The sequence below is a fragment of the Poecilia formosa genome, unplaced genomic scaffold (assembly GCF_000485575.1).
Source record: "Poecilia formosa unplaced genomic scaffold, Poecilia_formosa-5.1.2 Scaffold232, whole genome shotgun sequence".
Taxonomy (NCBI): domain Eukaryota; kingdom Metazoa; phylum Chordata; class Actinopteri; order Cyprinodontiformes; family Poeciliidae; genus Poecilia; species Poecilia formosa.
This window is the reverse complement of record NW_006800171.1, coordinates 150,352-167,871: the sequence shown is the minus strand read 5'-3', so window position 1 is coordinate 167,871 and position 17,520 is coordinate 150,352. Positions and strand designations below refer to the sequence as shown.

The following is a 17,520-nucleotide window of genomic DNA, read 5'->3' as shown; positions in this document are numbered from 1 at the left end:
CAAGTAATTCATTTCTGAGGCAATTACCAATAGGGCCGCATCCCGGTCCCGGTCGCCTAACTCAAATGGATGAGCTGTCACAGCCCAGGGGAGTGAGGGAGGCAGGGAGGGCGCAGGCAGGAGAGACGCTTCAAGCTGCTCCAGATACAATCACAAACAACAACAACACACCCAGAGCGCGAGCATTTGTAGCACATCTCCGAGATGAACACAATCACACATCCCATGCACATATCTCGGCTGCCACATCTTCATCTGCAGGGGGCGTCCTGTGGTGGTAATCATTTAGATCGCAGCAACCTCTGATAATAATTATCCGTGAAGGAATTCGTTCTGAAGTGGTTTCTCAGCAGAAACGACAGCGGCTGTGCTGAAACAAAGCTACTTCTGCGTGCGGTCACTTTCCAGACTTGCTGATTTTAATCTTTGCTGTAACTTAAGAACATCCCCCTTCTAGCGGGGCCCATTTGTGAGCCTACCTGATGGTGAGAAGAAAGCTGATCTGTTGGCTGTTACAGCCGCCTGCCTGCTGACTCAAATTTTATTTTAACGGCACTATTACAATTACCTCGCCTCCCCGCCGGCCCATCCCCGAATAAAGGATAACGCACTCTGATACAGTCAGGGCTCTTCAAAGCGGACGTGAGGCCATTGCTGTGACGTGAGTCAAAGCAAAGCCTGTTTTAGAATAAAACAGAAAAGATAAATTGGAGCATACCTACATTCTTATTATATGTTTAAACATTTAAAGACTCTTCATTCTACTTTTATTTAATCGTTTTTGACAAAACATACCTCAGTGTTTAAAACTGAAATGCCTTTATTCTCATGTCCTGGTGTTAAGGTTTACAGTAATTGAGGGAAAGAATGAAGGGATGTATATTTTGATTTGCAGTGAATGCAATCCTTTTCAGGTAACAATGAAGCAATGACCAGCAGCCAGTAGAGTAGCTGTACATACAATCACGGAGAAAACAAGCCTTACTGTCAATGTAATATTGGGAAAATTTAATTTATCCTTGCTCCTTGTGTAGGATTTAAGAAGGGAAGCTGTACTCGTTTAATCACAAGCATTGATATGCAGTATATATTTAATGTAAAGCAAGGTTTATTGCCTGCATAAAAGCAGTTTTGGCAGACTGCAAAGACTTTAAAGAAGCAATTGTTTCTTACCCATCAATCTGAGAAAGGTCACCCGGCAATTTATAAATACATTAACATCCATCGTTTCCAAATTGAGAAAAAAAAAATCATTCACACATGGAAAGCATTTAAGACACTTTCTAACTATCGAATGCAAATTGCACCAACGTCCAGGAGTTATATCTTAGATTTCACTGACAGAAAAGCTGGTTTCTGGAGGTTGAGTAGCTGGGGTTGGTTTCCACTTAAAAACACCCACCAGAATCTGACCGATCACACAATAACTTTGGATGCAGAGGGGGGATGAAAAGTTCGCGAGGGAGATTGTGGCAGGAAGGGGTGGATGATTTAAGGCTGAAAACAAAATGGCACATTTTTTACCACGCAACTGTGACAACGAAAACCAAAGAGTGGGTCAGGATTCAACAACAGCGATGTTAGAAATTGTTAAAATTTTATAGAAAACAATTAAATGTAGTTATTCCCTAATTCCTAAAGTTGGTTCCAGAAGCTTTTAGATCACAGTGTAAACTGATGTTTTATCATGACTGTTTGGACAGCAAATACACTTTTGTTCTCTCCTGACTGTAAGCAAAACTCCAGCAGATAATTCACTAAGCGAAGGTTGGAAACAGACAATAGGAAGTTGGTGGTCGTCCGCAGACCCTGAAACGGCAAAATAAGGACAGACGGAGTGAGTATTTTAGTCTTGATCTGATCTCAGACGTTTCAACAGTTCATGGTGTGAAAACCCATATGCAGAATATCCACGTCTAAAACCATACTTAAGAAAGGAAGCTAGTTATTTCAGTCTCAAAATAACAGGTGTGTAATTTACTACGTTCCTCACTCAGGTCTCTTCACAGCGACAAATGTTTTTTATTAAAGAAGTCACGTTTCTAAAACCGAAAACCCTCTGGTTGCTCTTCTGATAAAACATGGCTGACTCATAGCTTTAAGTCCACAACAATTTGTAGTTGGCTTTGAGGTAGATGAGTGTCTCCAAGTTCTTTGGTAGGAGGTGGCCTCTCTCTGGCAACAGGAGGCGCCTGGCTGCAGAGAAGATATTCTCCACCACAGTGTCACAAGCAGGTATGGTAAATGCTCTTTTGGCTACTTGAGCTAGCAGAGGAAAGTCAATGGTTTTACGGCGCCAGTAATGCAAAGCCTCTTCATCCGTGGGCTCCTCGTGAAGGTAGACAGATAACTCCTGTTCCAGGCTTTTAGCCTGTGTTGCGGGTCTCTGCTTGATAAAAGAGAACAATTTGCAGGGGCGAGACAACGAGGAGACCGGGGATGGCGATGGAGTAGGAAGAGTTTGGGACTGAGGGCTACTGTCTGTGTTGAGGTCGGCCGGGGGAGAGGCTGTGGAATGTTTGGATAATTCCTCTAGGAGAACTTGCTTGTGCCAGTCGGGGTTGCTGCTCCAAGTAAGTTTAAACTGGGGGTCCAGGGTGGTCGCAGTAATGTACAAGGGGTTTTCCAGGATCGGAGCCAGAAGGCGTTCCAGGGACTGGTTTAGGCCAAGCAGGAGGGAGGGGCAGTGGGGAGTTGATGTCTCAGAGAGGTGCTTACGCAGCCCAAGAACACAAGGCAGAGCCAAACTGATGAACACGTGCCTGTCCGGCTGGGTGTCTCTCTGTGCGTCTCTGTGCACCATGTCCCAGGCCTCAGTGAAGGGCTCCAAAATGTCAATGAGTTCCCTCAGCAGGGCTCTTTCTGAGCTACTCAACGCTACCTCCCCGGGACCGCTCACCTCCTCCAGGAACTCCACTGAATCCAACAGCCGCCGCAAGACCTGTAGGGAAAAAAAGTGAAGAAACGAAACAGCTATGAGTTCATATGTCAATAAATTTGCATTATTGATGGACACATGCACATTTTAATCGTACTGTTTCTGGTACATCTAAACACTATTAGTTATGTGAAAGGGTAGGTATGTTGCACTGTCAATTATTGACAATCTAAACTCTTATAATCGCATTATCTCAATATAAAAAATATGTTACGGTGTATGAAGACTACGTGAAGAGTCTATTCTGATTGGAAATCCACATTTTTGAAGTTTAAAGATTTCACTGTCTCTGAAACGGGTTCTGCCAGCGTCTCATTCTGCGAAAAGGAGGATTTTACTCTCCAAAGCCGCCCACTACTCTGTGATGTCTAAGGTTGAAATCAAATTAAAGATTCAATGCAATCCACTGGTTTTCTTTATTTAGACCTTTTATGACTTGGCATTATATAAATGTAATTATATGGAATTAGATTACAGTGAAAGACTAATCTTAATTGGATTGGATGGGATTGAATTGGACTGGATAGCATTCGACAGGATTGGATTGTGGCTTAATCAGATTGTCTATAATTGTACTTGAATTTAAACCAGTTTTGATCCTCCGTAAAGCACTCTCAGAAACATTTTGTTGGTGTATGCAAAAATAAATTGCCTTCATTAAACAGAAGGAAAGCTAAAATATGGTGAAATATGTTAATATTTAAGTTCCTTTATTCATGACCGTAATACTATTACTTGCCTTAAGTTGAGCAGCCCAGTCTGTAGCAGTATCGTGAAGGTTTCGGGTTCCCCCGGGCAACCACCCGTCAAACAGCTGGATGAGTTTCTCGGGAGGTACAGCGGAGGTAATGTAGTTATAGAAACGTGCAACCTTGGTCAAGGTAGAGGAAATTTGTGGGGAGGAGCGCAACCCCTCCCTGACACATTGTTCCAGAGAGCGAGAGAAACAGTCTACCCGACAAACGCTCAAACCCTGCTCCCATGACTCCCCCCAGTCTTCCTCCTCTCCATTACACTCGTGGCCATTACTGATCCACTGCTCTGCTTTGTTTCCGTTGTCCAGCACTTGATCTGTTGGATCATCATCTTCGCCGTTGGTAAGAACAGGTGGAAGCAGGAAGCCAGGAAGACAACATGGCCTCGCCGTCGCCGGAAAAGGGTCCGCAACGACGCAAAATGCTCTCCCTGACACGCCGTGAGAATGACACACTTCGTCAAAATCCGCCAGCACACGGCTCGCCGAGCTGCTGCAAGTCAGTGGGAGGCAGGCCAGGAGAGCAGAACGTATCTGCCAGTCAGATGCAAGATAATGGCAGGTAACACCGAGGTACCTGCAAAAGAAAGAGAAAGAAGTAGGCCACACAGTTGGGCAATCTAACCATGCTGCTGGTTTATTTTTGTTTTTAGGGTTTATGTTGCCAACTCACCCTGAAGCAGTTTGAGTTTGGCTCCTCCAGAGATCTAAGCTGAGACTGAGGGTGTGTGCTGATGCTACGGCCTGACGTGTAGCCAGCTGAGCCTGGTAAGCGTAGGCAGGGAGAAGCTGTCCCTGGATGTAATGCTGGGGCTCAGGAGTGTAACGGGGCTCCAGGAGCTGCAGCAACTCCCTGAAGCCCTGATTTTCCACAATAGACACCGGCTGCAGATCATGCACGATCATCTTAGCTATTGCCTCGGAGATGAGAACCTACCATAATCCCAAAAAGAAAGAAAGTGTCAAACTTTACATTTTGTACTCACTTTGGATTTCATTGCTCTGCTCCATTTGAGGGGTTTCAGAGGGAGCGTTATTTCAAGGGGTGACAGACATTAACACATACCTGACGGGGGTCATGTCTGTCAAACTTAGTCACCCCTGCTCCAGGGCCCCCGCCTCCCTCAAGGGTGCCCACTCCTCCAACACTCACTAGGGCTCCTCCCCCTGTTCCAGTTGTTACAGGGAGTGTGAAGCGGGGGTTTCCTCCATTGGTTGTGAAACTGTGCAGGCAAGCAGAGGAATAACCCTCTCTCTTCATATCCTTCCTTTTCACAAAGTCATCATACATAGCTGGGTGTTTACGCTGAATGGGGGAGAAACAGGTGTTATTGGATAACATGCTTAATATGTCATATGTGTGTGTGTCAGAGAACAGCATGAAAGTGTAAATTTTAGTGGAGAAATGAATAAACTCTCAATAACACAAAAGCAACAGTCTGTCTTTGCTGATCCAGCAACTGAAGAGACATTGGACCAGCTGATCACACCGGACACCATTTATTTATTTCTGCAATAGGATTTTTGACACATTACCTTAAGATGTGTAACGAAGTTGGACGTGACGCTCCGTTTCGCCTGGATTCTGGTGCCACAAGCCTTGCAGTTGGACTCGATTTTACCATTTTCCCCCTCGAACACAATATTGAAATAATCCAGGATAGACACTTTCGAAACTGACGCCATTGGAGCGAACAGCTGCTCTGCTCCGGAGTGAAATCAGCTGGCGGTCCGAGTCCGAGGAATCAGCCTCACCTCGCCCCAGATCATGAGCGCAGGCAAGCCGTCGTGTTTACATCCCAGAACCCCCCACCCCGCTCACCTCACCCCGGTATCACGCGTAGAAAAATGATCGCTCCACAGACACAAAGCTAATTGAACTGGAAGGGCTCCCGTTGCTTGCGCATCCAAAATAGGCCACGGTCGAGCTACACAAGCAGCAGCAGCAGCAGCAGCAGCAGCGGCGGATGTCTGGAAACATCAATAACATAACCGTGAGGCAACATCCGTGCTTCCAGCGCTCCCATCCGCCGCTCGGACGCAAGTGAAGCGGAGACAGAGCGAAGAGCTTCATGGAGGAGGGAGACACACACAGCACTGACCCGCTGTGGTCGCTATAGCCGATCTGGATCAGGATGTGCAGCGCAGGTCATGCGTTTTCATACATTCGTCAAATGATAAAAATGTGGTTTATTTGAACTTTTTTTAGTTTTTTTTTTTCAATGAGGCAAACTAACCAATACAGTTTCAACTTAAAAAAAAAAAAAAGACGAAGTAGCTATGGCTTGAAATCAAAATTACACAGGATTGTCCAATAAATTTATAGCCTCACTATTTTGATAAATGTTCCTTGACGAGTTTGCAGACTTTTAGCTATTAATGACATCCTGGCATAATTTCGACTGAATTTCTGACCACGTTTCTATGCGATATTGACAGAGGTAGTTTGAATTTCTTAGACATGGTATTTTGAACATAAATTGGCAGCCGGTATGAGTTTGAGCTATATATTTTAAGTTAGGCCTTTTAAGGTTAAGAATGCAGTAGCCCGTCTACTTACAGACACAAAATGGCAGGAACACATACCTCCTCCAGTTATGACTTCTTTCCATTGCATAGGTCCGTTGTACAATCAACTTGAGCTTTTATTGTTGTTGCCTAAGGTTTTTCTTTAACTTTCCCAGATATAAACTAAAATAGTATAAAGGCAATCAAGGATTTACCATTTTTGAAGTTGCTCTACCAAAATTATACAAGTTTACCACTCAAAATAAGGAGGGCTGAGAATGTTCTGTGTTTAAAATGAATGCTTAAGATAAATTTTACTTTTTGGCTTTTAATTCTAAGAGTCACTGCTAGAACAAATAGCATTCCCTTACTTTTATTACATGATTTACAATGTTTTCATGCATTATGTGTGTAGAGACTGTTTTGTAAAGCACTTTTGTCAACTTGTGTTTCATATCAAATGAAAGACCTAACAGACATTTAGTGAAAAGAATCTTGATGAATTTTTGAGATTGTTATTTTGTTGGAATAATAATTTTTAAAAAATCATCAAGACCAAATGCTGTGCAACTGGAAGAATTCACCATGTCCGGTATACGACATCAGGGGTCTGTACTTTGACATATGAGGGCTGTTTTGAGAGCAAAAGGGAAGATGCTTTTAAGAAGATAGTGATCATGATGTGTGATCAATGTACAAAGCTGTACAATTGATACCATGTTTAAACCAAATAAGAATGAATCATATAAAGCAATTCAGTAAAAAGTTTCATTCAGCATCACTAATTTACCTACAAATAAATATTTGTAATCAGGGAAGAAACATTACAAAATGTTACACCAGCATGTCATCCTAACAATTGCATCATTATTTACCTTAATGGTAAAGGGATATAAAATATTTGAACACAAAATGTAGTTGATTCCACATTTATTTAAGCTGTGATGACAATTTGTTAGAATGTTCACAAGTTCACAAGTCTTGGTCAAATTTACAAACTACAACACATTTATATACAAACTCAAATAAGCTACATATTTGCACTAACAACATGGAAAATTAATGAACAATAATTAATGAAGCAGGAACTGTCCAGCCTGTGATTTCCATCTTTAAATCCAGCAATAACTTCTTAAATCATCCAATTCTGACGTTGTGATCTACAAACTCTCATTTGCTGAAGGAACATCCTCTTCCTTCTCATTTAATCCAGCAGAGGCGTTTGCTTCAGGACCAGTCGAGCCGTCATTGTTTCTCAAGTCGCGCTTCAGCTCCTGTCTGGCATTTAAAACCACGATCTGGAGAGCTGCAATCTCAGCTGAAAGCTCTATGACTGCAATGGAACAGACAGGAGAAACTCAATTAAAACCGCGAATTATTCAATGGAATTTATATTTATATTATACAATCGTCATGGATCCAAAGGTCCATGTTTTCAAATATTCTCGCTAATATACCAGTGTGTGTTTAATAAGCTGTACATTGTGAATGCACAACAACGCTTTGGCAAAAATGTCCTATATTTTAAGCCATACCTTGTTTGAACGATGACTGTGCTTGTTTTAGAGACTGCGGCACCAAAATCCCAAACCACTTTAGTGGGTCTTGCTGAGGATTATGGTCTCTTTTCCTGCCTGGGTTTACCTCAGGAGATTTTTCACTGCTTATATCTTCACTTGTCTTTTTTTCTGCTGTATCACTTTTTGTAGTTTTTCTTCGCCTGATGCCTGTGAAATAAAAATAAAAGAGTGAAGTCTAAAAGAAAAAGGTTTATAGTAGATATTGCCAGAACACATTTTTCTCAGTGCATCACCTTCTTCTTGAGGTCCAATGTGCTCTATTGGGGTTGGTTCTTTTACAAATTCGTCATTGCATTTTTGTGACGATCTTTCTGCGCAGAATTCTACCTTGTCATTCTGCAAGGTTCTGGTACACAGAAATACACAAAACAAAAAGTTAGCGGAAACTGAAAATGCAAAAACTTTGACTTTAAGAACATTTACTTTATTATTCCCCACCTAACATGCACAGAAACCAGTGGCTCCATCTCGTTTGCAAACTGAAGAGCAGAAACCTGCTTGTTTCCCATAGAATAACGGGCCTTGCTTATGGAGAACCACCCCTACGTAGAAGTGGAGAACAGAAGTAAAAATATAAGAATCGATACAAGTGGAAAAATTCATAAAATACTAAATTGTCCTGATTTAAATCGTTTTAAATATTGTTCTGCAATATCTATCAAGCTTTGGTTAACATCTTAGTTCATTACACAAACTAATAGCTTAAAAACAAATACAATTGCTTCTGAAAATTATAAATTTTTTAGAGTGCGAATGTGGATGCACATTGTGTCATTTTTCTACCTGCTCGATGAGTGAGTTCAGAGTCTTTCGTTTCTCCTCCAGTAACTCGAGCTGATCCATAAAATAAAGCAGCTTTTCATCCAATAAAAGACAAGATTCTTCTTCTCTCAATACACCCATGACGGCTGTTCAGAAAGAAATGTTTTCCGTACAGTTTATATCTCGGCTACCATCAACACCAGATCCACTCAAGACGACGCGTACAACTTCCGTATAGGTGTCACATGACATCGTAAGTCACATGACTGCATTTTTCCTCTGCCACAGAGAAGTGTATAATTCTTCTTCTTCTTCTTTTTGTTTTATGGCGGTTGGCAAACAACTGAAGTGTATAATTAACCACATGTCTATGATTAAACTTGCCAACTTTGTGAATATTTAGCAGCATAAGAAAAATATTTTCAGTGTTACGTGATGAAAAACAGCTTATATCGGCAGTAAAAAAAAAAATTAAAGTTCGACATGAAATATGTGGTTTTCAATTTTTATATCTTTATCACATAACGACGTACTTAATTAAGTAAAGGTAAAATATTATGGCCAAATATCTACAATTTCAATATTATTAAAAACATCAGAAGAAACAAAACGAGTTCCCATACCGGGAGTCGAACCCGGGCCGCCTGGGTGAAAACCAGGAATCCTAACCGCTAGACCATATGGGACTTATATCAGCAATAGTGACATGGGACCTACTAGACAGTTACTGTTACACTCTGGTCGCCATGAGGCAGTAAGTTTGGACCTGTACGCATTTCATGTCCCTGACCCTTGCTGTCTACTGAGCTACAATCCTCAGTCCACACCCTCGTAACCCAACTACGGACAGCTCCATAAATTTCCCTAATGACAGCTCTGTCACTGTGCTACCTCCGTCATTATAATTGATACTGCAGCACACCATTCAAGTTTGAATGGTAAAAAAATGAACGACGTGAAAAACATTTTTATAAAATGCATCTACTGCAGTTATAATATTTGCATTTGTAAAGTCTTTCTGCAACTGTGACTTCCATCTGATAAACGGGTGAAATTTAACTACAAAGCTTGTTCATGCCATAGTAAGCTTTACTCCTTCTATGTGTACCTTCAGGCTTTTTTCGAATAGTCTTTCTGTAAGTTAAACATTTTTTATAAATTACCCGTGAACTTTACTTCCTGATTTACTTCACTCGTCCCCGAGATCATACACCTAGGTTCATAAAGCCAGCTAGAAAAGTACATTTCAGATCCCCCAGTAGCTCGCCGTGATCGTATAGTGGTTAGTACTCTGCGTTGTGGCCGCAGCAACCCCGGTTCGAATCCGGGTCACGGCAGGGTTAAAATCCCTGACACGGCTTGGGGGTAACATTTTTTGCAAAAATTTGTCTGACTACATAAGTGAAGATTGTACTGTTCATAAAGAAACTAGTAGTATTAAATTGTATCTTCGTGTGTGTGTTTACGTTTCTTGCACATATGTAGTCTCAGTGACTTACTTTAGCCCCATTATGACTTATTTAATATCAAATCTTAATTAAGTACATCCCCAACTCACTGCTCGATGAGCAACAGAATTCTGAAACTGTTCCCCAGTTTCAAAATTCGCAGTTTCAGGATTCTTGTGAATCTGTCATGGTCTGCCGTCTAAGCATGCTTTTTCTTGTTCTTTTTTTTTAATCAAAAGGAGGAGGGTATTTGGTAAAGAATGGCTCCTGTTCATTGGTTGTTTTCGTAAGCAAAGTCCATGTTCCGAGACAAGGAGCCAATCATCTGAACCGTCAGATCGAATGCACGTTTTCATGCGTTCGGCCCCAGCAATTACAGGTTTTCCATTGGTGTTTGTAATCGGGAGTTACCGCCCCCCAACTTGACAGACTTCCGTGTTTGTGCTCACGCGTCACACTTTCATGTGGAGCAGTTGGGAATCTGCTGGATATTAATTTTGATTTTGCCCAGTCTTCAGACGTTCTGACAAAAACAGTGTGGCTGGTCCATAACATTGTTAGCATCTCTGGTGAGTTGAACCAGCTGATACCAGCTTTTATTTATTTATTTTTTTCATTTATTCTCTTGAACTCTGACTCTGAAAGATCTGAGAGCTGGAATTGCTTTTCAGTAAGGGTAGTAATATTTAAAATTATCACATCTGTATTAATAATAATAATAATAATAATAATAATAATAATAATAATAAAGAAAATTCTGTCTTCAAATAGATAATGGATGCCTCCTCAGCAAAAAAAACTCCTCATCCTTTCTGGCCCCGGGACCTGGTGATCCCCTCCTATGTGGCTAATGATCGGTCCATGTCAGAGATTCTGGTGTTTCTCTTTTCTGTCTCTGGGGCTTTTCTACTTGTAACCTGGCTGATCACTGGGATCGCTGGCAGGCTGGGAACATGGAGGCGTCTGGCCGTCTGCTGGTTTGCCGTTTGCGGATTCATCCATAGCGTTATCGAGGGATGGTTTTGTCTTTATTATGACATTTTACCAGGGGATCAGAGCTTCCTATCACAACTGTGTAAGTACCGCCATAAGAAAAAAAACAAAGAAAACCATGTCAGACATGTGTTCTTGATTTTGAAGGTAATATGTATTCTGTTTCCCTCTTTCAGGGAAGGAGTACTCCAAAGGGGACAGTAGATATATCATGTGAGTCACAATCATTTTAAAAACACTGATTAAAAAAATATACATAAGTAAAATATAAAACTGAGGTGATATGGTAAGCTATTGCTGTTTTTTTAATCCTTATTTAGAGCTGATAACTTCACAGTTTGTATGGAGACCGTGACTGCTGCCTTCTGGGGTCCGTTCAGTTTTTGGACCGTTTATTCCTTTATATCTACCAAGTCCTACAGATTTGTTCTGCAGCTGATCATTTCACTTGGTAAGAAGCTCTAAGAACTACAAAATGCTCGAGTTTCTCGTATTTACACGTTGTGCCTAAATACATATTCTGTCACCAGGTCAGCTATACGGAGCAGTGCTGTACTTCTTCACGGAGCACAGAGATGGTTATGTTCACAGCGAGTTCGGACATCCAATCTACTTCTGGTTCTACTTTGTCTTCATGAATTTTCTGTGGATCGCCATTCCTCTGGTGCTCATTGTGGATGCGTGGAGACAGCTATCAGCAGCCCAGTCACTTTCAGACAGCTCGAAGACACAGAAGGTTAAAAGGAAGTAATGTTTGACGAGCCGTCAAAATGGGACATACAGAAAATGCATTTTAAAAGTTTAACAAATGCAAACTATCTGTATGTTGCAATATTGATCTAATTGTCAAAAAAGTGCCAGCAAACTATGTAATATCTGTTAATCAGCAGATATTAAAGCTTATGTTGATTAAGTGAGTATGATCTGCTATGATATATGACGGCACGTCTCTGCTGCTTGTGGAATATTCTGTGTGCACGAACAACTCCGTCCGTACCAGGCTCGGTCTGCACCTGCAGCTGCAAAATCTCGGAATAACAGCTCCTTGTTAGGAAGTAGGTCTGATGAATTGAAACCAAAATCATTTTAGTTACTTGAGCACACCGTGCTGGAATATTCCAAAAGCAGTGTATTGTGCAGCTTCGGTGTGTCTTAAATCTGTATAACTGCGGGTAATCATAATGTATACCTCACCTTGCGGCATCTTTGTATGCATTTTTGTTGTTGGAGCTCCAAAGGTGCCATTGCATTTTATTAAAGTTTGGTTGATTTTGTCTTTGATCTCTCACATCACGAACCTTGGGGGGGGGGGCGGAGACGTGTGTGACCGTCTTCGATATAACCAAGCTATCTGAGGTCAAATAGCTCAAATATCTCCTATCTCAATGACTGCTGGAGATAGGCACCAGCCCCTTTGCAGTTATGCAACGATCAGCATGTTCTGATAATGAAGGGATGAGTAGTGCATTCTTACAAGTGGCAAAATCCTTGCCTTCTTATGCAAAGGGAGGCTGATAAGGCTGATTAGCTTTAGTACCATCTATGTTTTAGAGTCACTATTCAGTTCTTCTGATTCTTGCACTTCATAGTGCAAATTAGATTTTTGGGGGGCAAATATTTCTTTTTTTTTTTTGGCTCTACTGACATTTGAATCGACAAGAAAGTGGGTTGAGGGTGAAGACGTGGCAAAGGTCAACAGCCCAGGATTCAAACCTGTAGATGGGTTACGCACTTTACTCCTACACCACCATCATGCTTCTTGTGACTAATATTTTGAATAACTTACAATTATCTGATCCCTCTTCATAGTAATGCTGACTCCATGACAACTGTAAATACAAAAATTGACAAAGAAAATCAGATTTATCACTGTGGAATATTTAGTCCAACACTTCACTTTTTACCACTGAGGTTATAAAACTGATCACATTTGAGTACGTTTTCTTTCCATATGCATTTGGAAAGAAAGCGCTGGATCAAATTTACACATGAAAATTTAAACTATGAATTTTCATAGGTTTGTGACCTCTTTAATGAGATACAAATTATAAGAGATAAAAGTACTATAAAAACGGTGTTTACTGAAACTATCATTAAATTTGAAAAGCATGGTAGCGATGTGCAGGAGTTGGTGAAAAACCTTAAACGTTTACAAAATGGAGGGCTGGATTTATGGAAACCTTTCGAGCAGTTTCCTCAAAAGTAGGTCATCTGAGCAGACTACGCAACCTGACGATGTCACGCGTCTTGGTATATGGAATCACGGCCTTACCAAACCCGCACGCCGAAATAGCTCAGTTGGGAGAGCGTTAGACTGAAGATCTAAAGGTCCCTGGTTCGATCCCGGGTTTCGGCATTTTGCTATTGCGTTCAGTTTTATTAATTTCTTGCGCCATCTTGTGGCCAGACACCGAACACTGTAGACATTCATTGAAGGCGACCATTTTACGACAATGAGCTCAGTCAGTCGTTCGTTTGGTTGAATATTTATTATGCCAACCTCCATTCAAGGAGATCACACATATTTGTAGTTATAAGGCTTCACTTTGTAACAGAGGTCATGTCATAATTGCACTTCAGATCTAATTATGAGGAAAAACATTATTAGAATTATAACATTCTATCTTTAGCTAAACATTTTACTGAGTCTCAATCCCAGCTGCACATTTCTCTCCTTTTCTCTACTCATTATCTCTTTGAGCGCCTTCACAGCAGCAGGCAGGTCCGGCTGGATTTCCAGCAGTTTCTTAAATGCCTCTTTGGCCTCATCCAGCTCGTTCAACTTCTGGCACGCCTGGCCCAGGCGGTACCAGGCCTTGGAGGCGCCAGGTTCGAGCTGAGTCGCTTTAGCAGCATTGTCCCTGGCTCGCTGTGGTTGGTTTAATTTCAGCTGGCACAGAGACAAGTTGGAGTGAAGCTCAGCTTTCTTGATTTTAAGCTGATCAGATGAAGGGATCTGATGCGTTTCTTCCAAACAGTTTGTGTCTTCCACCTCTCCAACGAGGCCACAAAGGGGGATGAGGAGCTTGAGGGCCCGGCTGTAGCTGTCCGTTGCTCCCCATATGTCCCCGCTCCTGAATCTACCGCCACCTCGCTCCTTGTGCAATTTCACCCACTCCCATCTTTCAGTGGGGGTCATCTCCCAGGATTCCTTTCCTGGAGTGAACGCTTGGAGCTCCACAGTGGCAACGAGAGGAAGGTCTCCATACGAAGGCTGGTGAGGAGAGGCTTCTGGTCCAGTTCCAATGGGTATAAGTTGTATCTGAGCAATTAGACACAGTGATTAGACCTGTGATGAAACTGACAGAACAGATTTAACTTCATTTAATGGGGTGGGGGGGACTCTCTAAATCCAGTATCCCTAGAACATCCAATCTTACCTCACATTTCTCCCCTGCTCTCATCCCCTCCAAACATGCCTCAGTGATATCGCACTGACCCTCCCCCAGCCTCAGCGTTGTCCAATCACCCAGCGGCACCTGCAGCACAGCATCCTGACGCCGCAGAATTGGAGTCGGCACCAAATCTGTAGCAGCAGTGACTGCCATCTTCTCATTTTCTTTTGTAGATGGAGGCCCATCGGAGTCATCGGTCTGAGCTTTGAGCTGCACTTTGACGCGACACAGTGAGCCCAGCTTCGGACACCCATTAGTTAGACAAGCTATGGGGAAAGAAAGAGAAAACGAGTTTGAAAAACATGCGCCTGTACACAGAAATAGTGTACAAAGAAATGGTGTACTGCTAAATATTAGTCATATTAAAAATGTTAAATTATAAGTAGAGATGCTAAAAAATAAAATAAATCAGTTGTTGACCAGAATTGGTCAAATTTCAACTTGATCAAACCTGACTCCAAGACTAGTGGATTGGGAATATCCAAAATCTAGTTACTTCCTCTCTTTAAAAATAAAAGCAAAAATATTTTTTTTCACAGTTTTTCCCACAAATGTTTCCTCTTTTCCTAATACAATTGATTCCTTGTGACTAATTATTCTATTGCTAGATGGGGGAAAAAAAGTCAATACTGCGCTTATACGTTTCCAACATTGTAATCAACAGGTTACAGTACTATAAAAACTAGACATTCGAAATAGGCCACAAAATTCTGATCAGGGAAACTGTAACTAAAAGGAATGTCCTACATGCATCATCTGCTGCATTGGAAGAGATTTGTTGAGTCCACTCATGCGTCTCATTTCGCTGAACCCTCCAGAGGCCTCCGGGACACACAGAAACCCAGGAGGCGACATCAACAGCTTCTTGTTTGTCGGGCTGCATTTCTGTCATGTCAACAGGCTCCATCACTGCGTGGAAAAAATATACAGACAAAATATAAAGATAAACAACTAGTTGTAATCATCTCTATTTTTAGATCACATTAAAAAGATTCAAAATATTTGGGGAAAAAAATGGCAAAGCTCCTGTTTTGAGGGAAAGTACAATTCCAGCTTCAGACACTGATGTATTTATGTAATCAATGGCAAAAAGAAAAAAAAATTGTTTTTTATTTATTTTATTTTACTATTATTATTAGAAATAATAATAGTAGTCTTATTAGTCTAGTATTATTAGTCTGGAAAACATAAAAAGTCTTATCAGTTTTCTCACGTGTTGTTACTAGAGCCATGTTTGAATGAAAGCTTTTTCTTTTAGAAGCAGTAATTTATAGCCATAATATAGATTAACAAAAAAACATCCATGACATGTTATTATATAAAACGAAAATGGTAAGTTAGTTTGACTGGTACTAGATTTTATTTTTTTGGGGGGTGGGGGGCGAAAAGCGCAGTGCTTTAGCAAAACGGCAGAGCAAAATAATAATAATAATAATAATAATAATAATAATAATAATATATTTTAAAAAGTCACACAAAGTTACCATACTATCACAACCACATAATGTCACTATTTGTTTGCATGGCTAAAATATAAGGTTAGGTATTGTAACAAGTTATCCACAGGGTTATTTGCGCGTTTTTGTAAGCGTTTATTATTGCACACGGTGAATTATATTATGCAGCTTTTTGTTTAGAGCAACACGAGCACAGAGAAGCGTACTAAACAACCTGCATTTCATCACTCTGGAAAAGAGTCGGACCTCTGGACTCCAAACACCCACCTTATCCCACACAGAGAAGTCAGTTTCCCCGTCCTTCACACAGTAACACTCCCGCAGCTTGTACCGGATAAATATTAATAACAAAAGCTCTTCTTAGTGCCCTGCCTGCCTCTTTCTCTTTGTGTTAGAGGCTGGCGTCCAGCTACACAATGTGTAGCACACAGTGTGGTGAGGATCATTACTGCCCTCTATCGAGCTGGAGTCTTCTTTCTGTTATATCAAAGGGAATTCAGACATTGGTAGCATATTTTCCTCTTTAACGCTACAGTTTCCATTTCCATATCTAGCCATTATGTGTTTCCAGAAAAAATAAATAAATAAATAAATAAATAAATAAATAAATAAATAAATAAATAAAACTAAAAAACACTATAGCCTTTTGAAATAATCCTAAACTTATAAAGTTCGCCTGTAAAACACCTTTTCTGCTTTTCTAGCAGATGTACACAACAAGACTACATTGTGAGTCAGCCACTACAAAGGAAAAACAAAAAAATAGGTAAATTTATTATACAGAGTTTTATGCTAGAAAGATTGTTGCTTAACAATCCTTTAAAGGCTGCAGTTATGCCTGCTTTTAGCTCTGATGCCTAACATGTTTTTCTTCCTCTAAAATTTTGAACAGATTCCTAGGTACATTATATATTTAAACGACGGTTTATTTAGAAATGACCTTTTGCCCCTAACCCTTCTTGAATTGGTCGAGAAGTCACTTTCCGATTTCTTGACAAGTTTCAAGTCTTGTCCAATTATCTGGTACTCTAATTTTCTAAGAAACTATTATGATCTTCATAAAATAAGCACATGAATTATAATGATACTAGTTTTTCTTTTTAAGTTGAATAAAATTAGTCTTTTGAGTTCATTATTTTAACTTACTAAGGTACATACCTGAATATAAAGATTAATGTCAAAGATCAGAATTCGTTGAATTTGCTTGATTTCAGTAAGAAAATAATAATAATAATAATAATAGTTTAACAATGTTAACATTTAGTAAGATGACAACATTTTTTATGTAAATGTAAAGAAGGTATTAAAGGCAAATAAAGAATGACAAAGAAGCTTGAACAAATTTGTTGAAAAACATTAATTTCCAGTAGGGGTCGCTCTCTACTCACTCATTTGACAACATGACCCCTCAGAGAACATTGCATATTGTCGGCACAGGCTGGTGTATGTCTACATATGTATTGTTTTCAAAAGCATCTTTGTCCTCCTGACACATGCACCCATATGCAAAGTAAGGAGAACATTTTGGAGTGAATACATTTTTAGAGTGGTTTAGTGGACAGTAAAGGGGCCTGATGAATATACAAAATAGGGGCCCCAGTTGCTTAGAACTGGGGATGACCAGAACCAGCTGGTCAGCAGACTTATGTGACTGAGCAGGACTGCAGCGGTGGAGAAGCTCAGCG

General features: G+C 40.7%; 4 protein-coding genes and 3 non-coding genes across 9 annotated transcripts; 3 read left to right on the top strand and 4 right to left on the bottom strand.

The window, feature by feature from the left end:
- Positions 1-802: 802 nt before the first annotated feature.
- Positions 803-7,010, bottom strand: LOC103149611 (zinc finger BED domain-containing protein 4). Of its 2 annotated transcripts, none has more exons than XM_007568848.2 (5): positions 5,229-7,010; positions 4,759-4,998; positions 4,366-4,625; positions 3,678-4,269; positions 803-2,941 (listed from the first exon to the last, which is right to left on the bottom strand). In XM_007568848.2, the coding sequence occupies exons 1-5, from the start codon at positions 5,376-5,378 to the stop codon at positions 2,099-2,101; spliced, it is 2,085 nt and encodes a 694-aa protein (XP_007568910.1). In that variant the 5' UTR covers positions 5,379-7,010; the 3' UTR covers positions 803-2,098. The 2 variants fall into 2 exon arrangements, with proteins under 2 accessions (XP_007568910.1, XP_016535596.1); XM_016680110.1 differs by having other exon boundaries at positions 4,759-4,915.
- Positions 7,011-7,115: 105 nt separating this feature from the next.
- vma22 (vacuolar ATPase assembly factor VMA22) lies at positions 7,116-8,776 on the bottom strand. The gene is made up of 5 exons (XM_007568847.2): positions 8,564-8,776; positions 8,219-8,322; positions 8,014-8,126; positions 7,736-7,927; positions 7,116-7,533 (listed from the first exon to the last, which is right to left on the bottom strand). The coding sequence occupies exons 1-5, from the start codon at positions 8,681-8,683 to the stop codon at positions 7,361-7,363; spliced, it is 702 nt and encodes a 233-aa protein (XP_007568909.1). The 5' UTR covers positions 8,684-8,776; the 3' UTR covers positions 7,116-7,360.
- A 380-nt stretch (positions 8,777-9,156) lies between these two features.
- On the bottom strand, positions 9,157-9,228 carry trnae-uuc (transfer RNA glutamic acid (anticodon UUC)). The gene has a single exon. It is a non-coding gene; the product is annotated as a tRNA-Glu (tRNA).
- A 579-nt stretch (positions 9,229-9,807) lies between these two features.
- Positions 9,808-9,879, top strand: trnah-gug (transfer RNA histidin (anticodon GUG)). The gene has a single exon. It is a non-coding gene; the product is annotated as a tRNA-His (tRNA).
- Positions 9,880-10,110: 231 nt separating this feature from the next.
- Positions 10,111-12,261, top strand: ebp (EBP cholestenol delta-isomerase). Of its 2 annotated transcripts, none has more exons than XM_007568846.2 (5): positions 10,111-10,559; positions 10,762-11,065; positions 11,160-11,196; positions 11,304-11,434; positions 11,514-12,261. In XM_007568846.2, the coding sequence occupies exons 2-5, from the start codon at positions 10,765-10,767 to the stop codon at positions 11,732-11,734; spliced, it is 690 nt and encodes a 229-aa protein (XP_007568908.1). In that variant the 5' UTR covers positions 10,111-10,559; positions 10,762-10,764; the 3' UTR covers positions 11,735-12,261. The 2 variants fall into 2 exon arrangements, with proteins under 2 accessions (XP_007568908.1, XP_016535598.1); XM_016680112.1 differs by lacking the exon at positions 10,111-10,559 and adding an exon at positions 10,602-10,660.
- Positions 12,262-13,266: 1,005 nt separating this feature from the next.
- Positions 13,267-13,339, top strand: trnaf-gaa (transfer RNA phenylalanine (anticodon GAA)). Its single transcript has one exon. It is a non-coding gene; the product is annotated as a tRNA-Phe (tRNA).
- A 114-nt stretch (positions 13,340-13,453) lies between these two features.
- On the bottom strand, positions 13,454-16,269 carry fkbpl (FKBP prolyl isomerase like). Its single transcript, XM_007568845.2, has 4 exons — positions 16,103-16,269; positions 15,126-15,287; positions 14,364-14,644; positions 13,454-14,245 (listed from the first exon to the last, which is right to left on the bottom strand). The coding sequence occupies exons 2-4, from the start codon at positions 15,283-15,285 to the stop codon at positions 13,610-13,612; spliced, it is 1,077 nt and encodes a 358-aa protein (XP_007568907.1). The 5' UTR covers positions 15,286-15,287; positions 16,103-16,269; the 3' UTR covers positions 13,454-13,609.
- Between the last annotated feature and the right edge of the window lie 1,251 nt (positions 16,270-17,520).

What these genes read in the sequence shown, in the direction of transcription:
- fkbpl (XM_007568845.2), bottom strand. Translation starts at nt 15,285, where the DNA reads ATGGAGCCTGTTGACATGACAGAAATGCAGCCCGACAAACAAGAAGCT. An exon ending in CAATGCAGCAGATGATGCAT is followed by an intron (nt 14,645 to 15,125) that starts GTAGGACATTCC and finishes CTTTCCCCATAG; the next exon opens with CTTGTCTAACTAATGGGTGT. An exon ending in GAGCAGGGGAGAAATGTGAG is followed by an intron (nt 14,246 to 14,363) that starts GTAAGATTGGAT and finishes CTAATTGCTCAG; the next exon opens with ATACAACTTATACCCATTGG.
- ebp (XM_007568846.2), top strand. Translation starts at nt 10,765, where the DNA reads ATGGATGCCTCCTCAGCAAAAAAAACTCCTCATCCTTTCTGGCCCCGG. An exon ending in GGGGACAGTAGATATATCAT is followed by an intron (nt 11,197 to 11,303) that starts GTGAGTCACAAT and finishes ATCCTTATTTAG; the next exon opens with AGCTGATAACTTCACAGTTT. An exon ending in GCAGCTGATCATTTCACTTG is followed by an intron (nt 11,435 to 11,513) that starts GTAAGAAGCTCT and finishes TTCTGTCACCAG; the next exon opens with GTCAGCTATACGGAGCAGTG.
- vma22 (XM_007568847.2), bottom strand. Translation starts at nt 8,683, where the DNA reads ATGGGTGTATTGAGAGAAGAAGAATCTTGTCTTTTATTGGATGAAAAG. An exon ending in CTGGTTTCTGTGCATGTTAG is followed by an intron (nt 8,127 to 8,218) that starts GTGGGGAATAAT and finishes TCTGTGTACCAG; the next exon opens with AACCTTGCAGAATGACAAGG. An exon ending in CATTGGACCTCAAGAAGAAG is followed by an intron (nt 7,928 to 8,013) that starts GTGATGCACTGA and finishes TTTATTTCACAG; the next exon opens with GCATCAGGCGAAGAAAAACT.
- LOC103149611 (XM_007568848.2), bottom strand. Translation starts at nt 5,378, where the DNA reads ATGGCGTCAGTTTCGAAAGTGTCTATCCTGGATTATTTCAATATTGTG. An exon ending in ACTTCGTTACACATCTTAAG is followed by an intron (nt 4,999 to 5,228) that starts GTAATGTGTCAA and finishes TCCCCCATTCAG; the next exon opens with CGTAAACACCCAGCTATGTA. An exon ending in CAAACTCAAACTGCTTCAGG is followed by an intron (nt 4,270 to 4,365) that starts GTGAGTTGGCAA and finishes TTTCTTTTGCAG; the next exon opens with GTACCTCGGTGTTACCTGCC.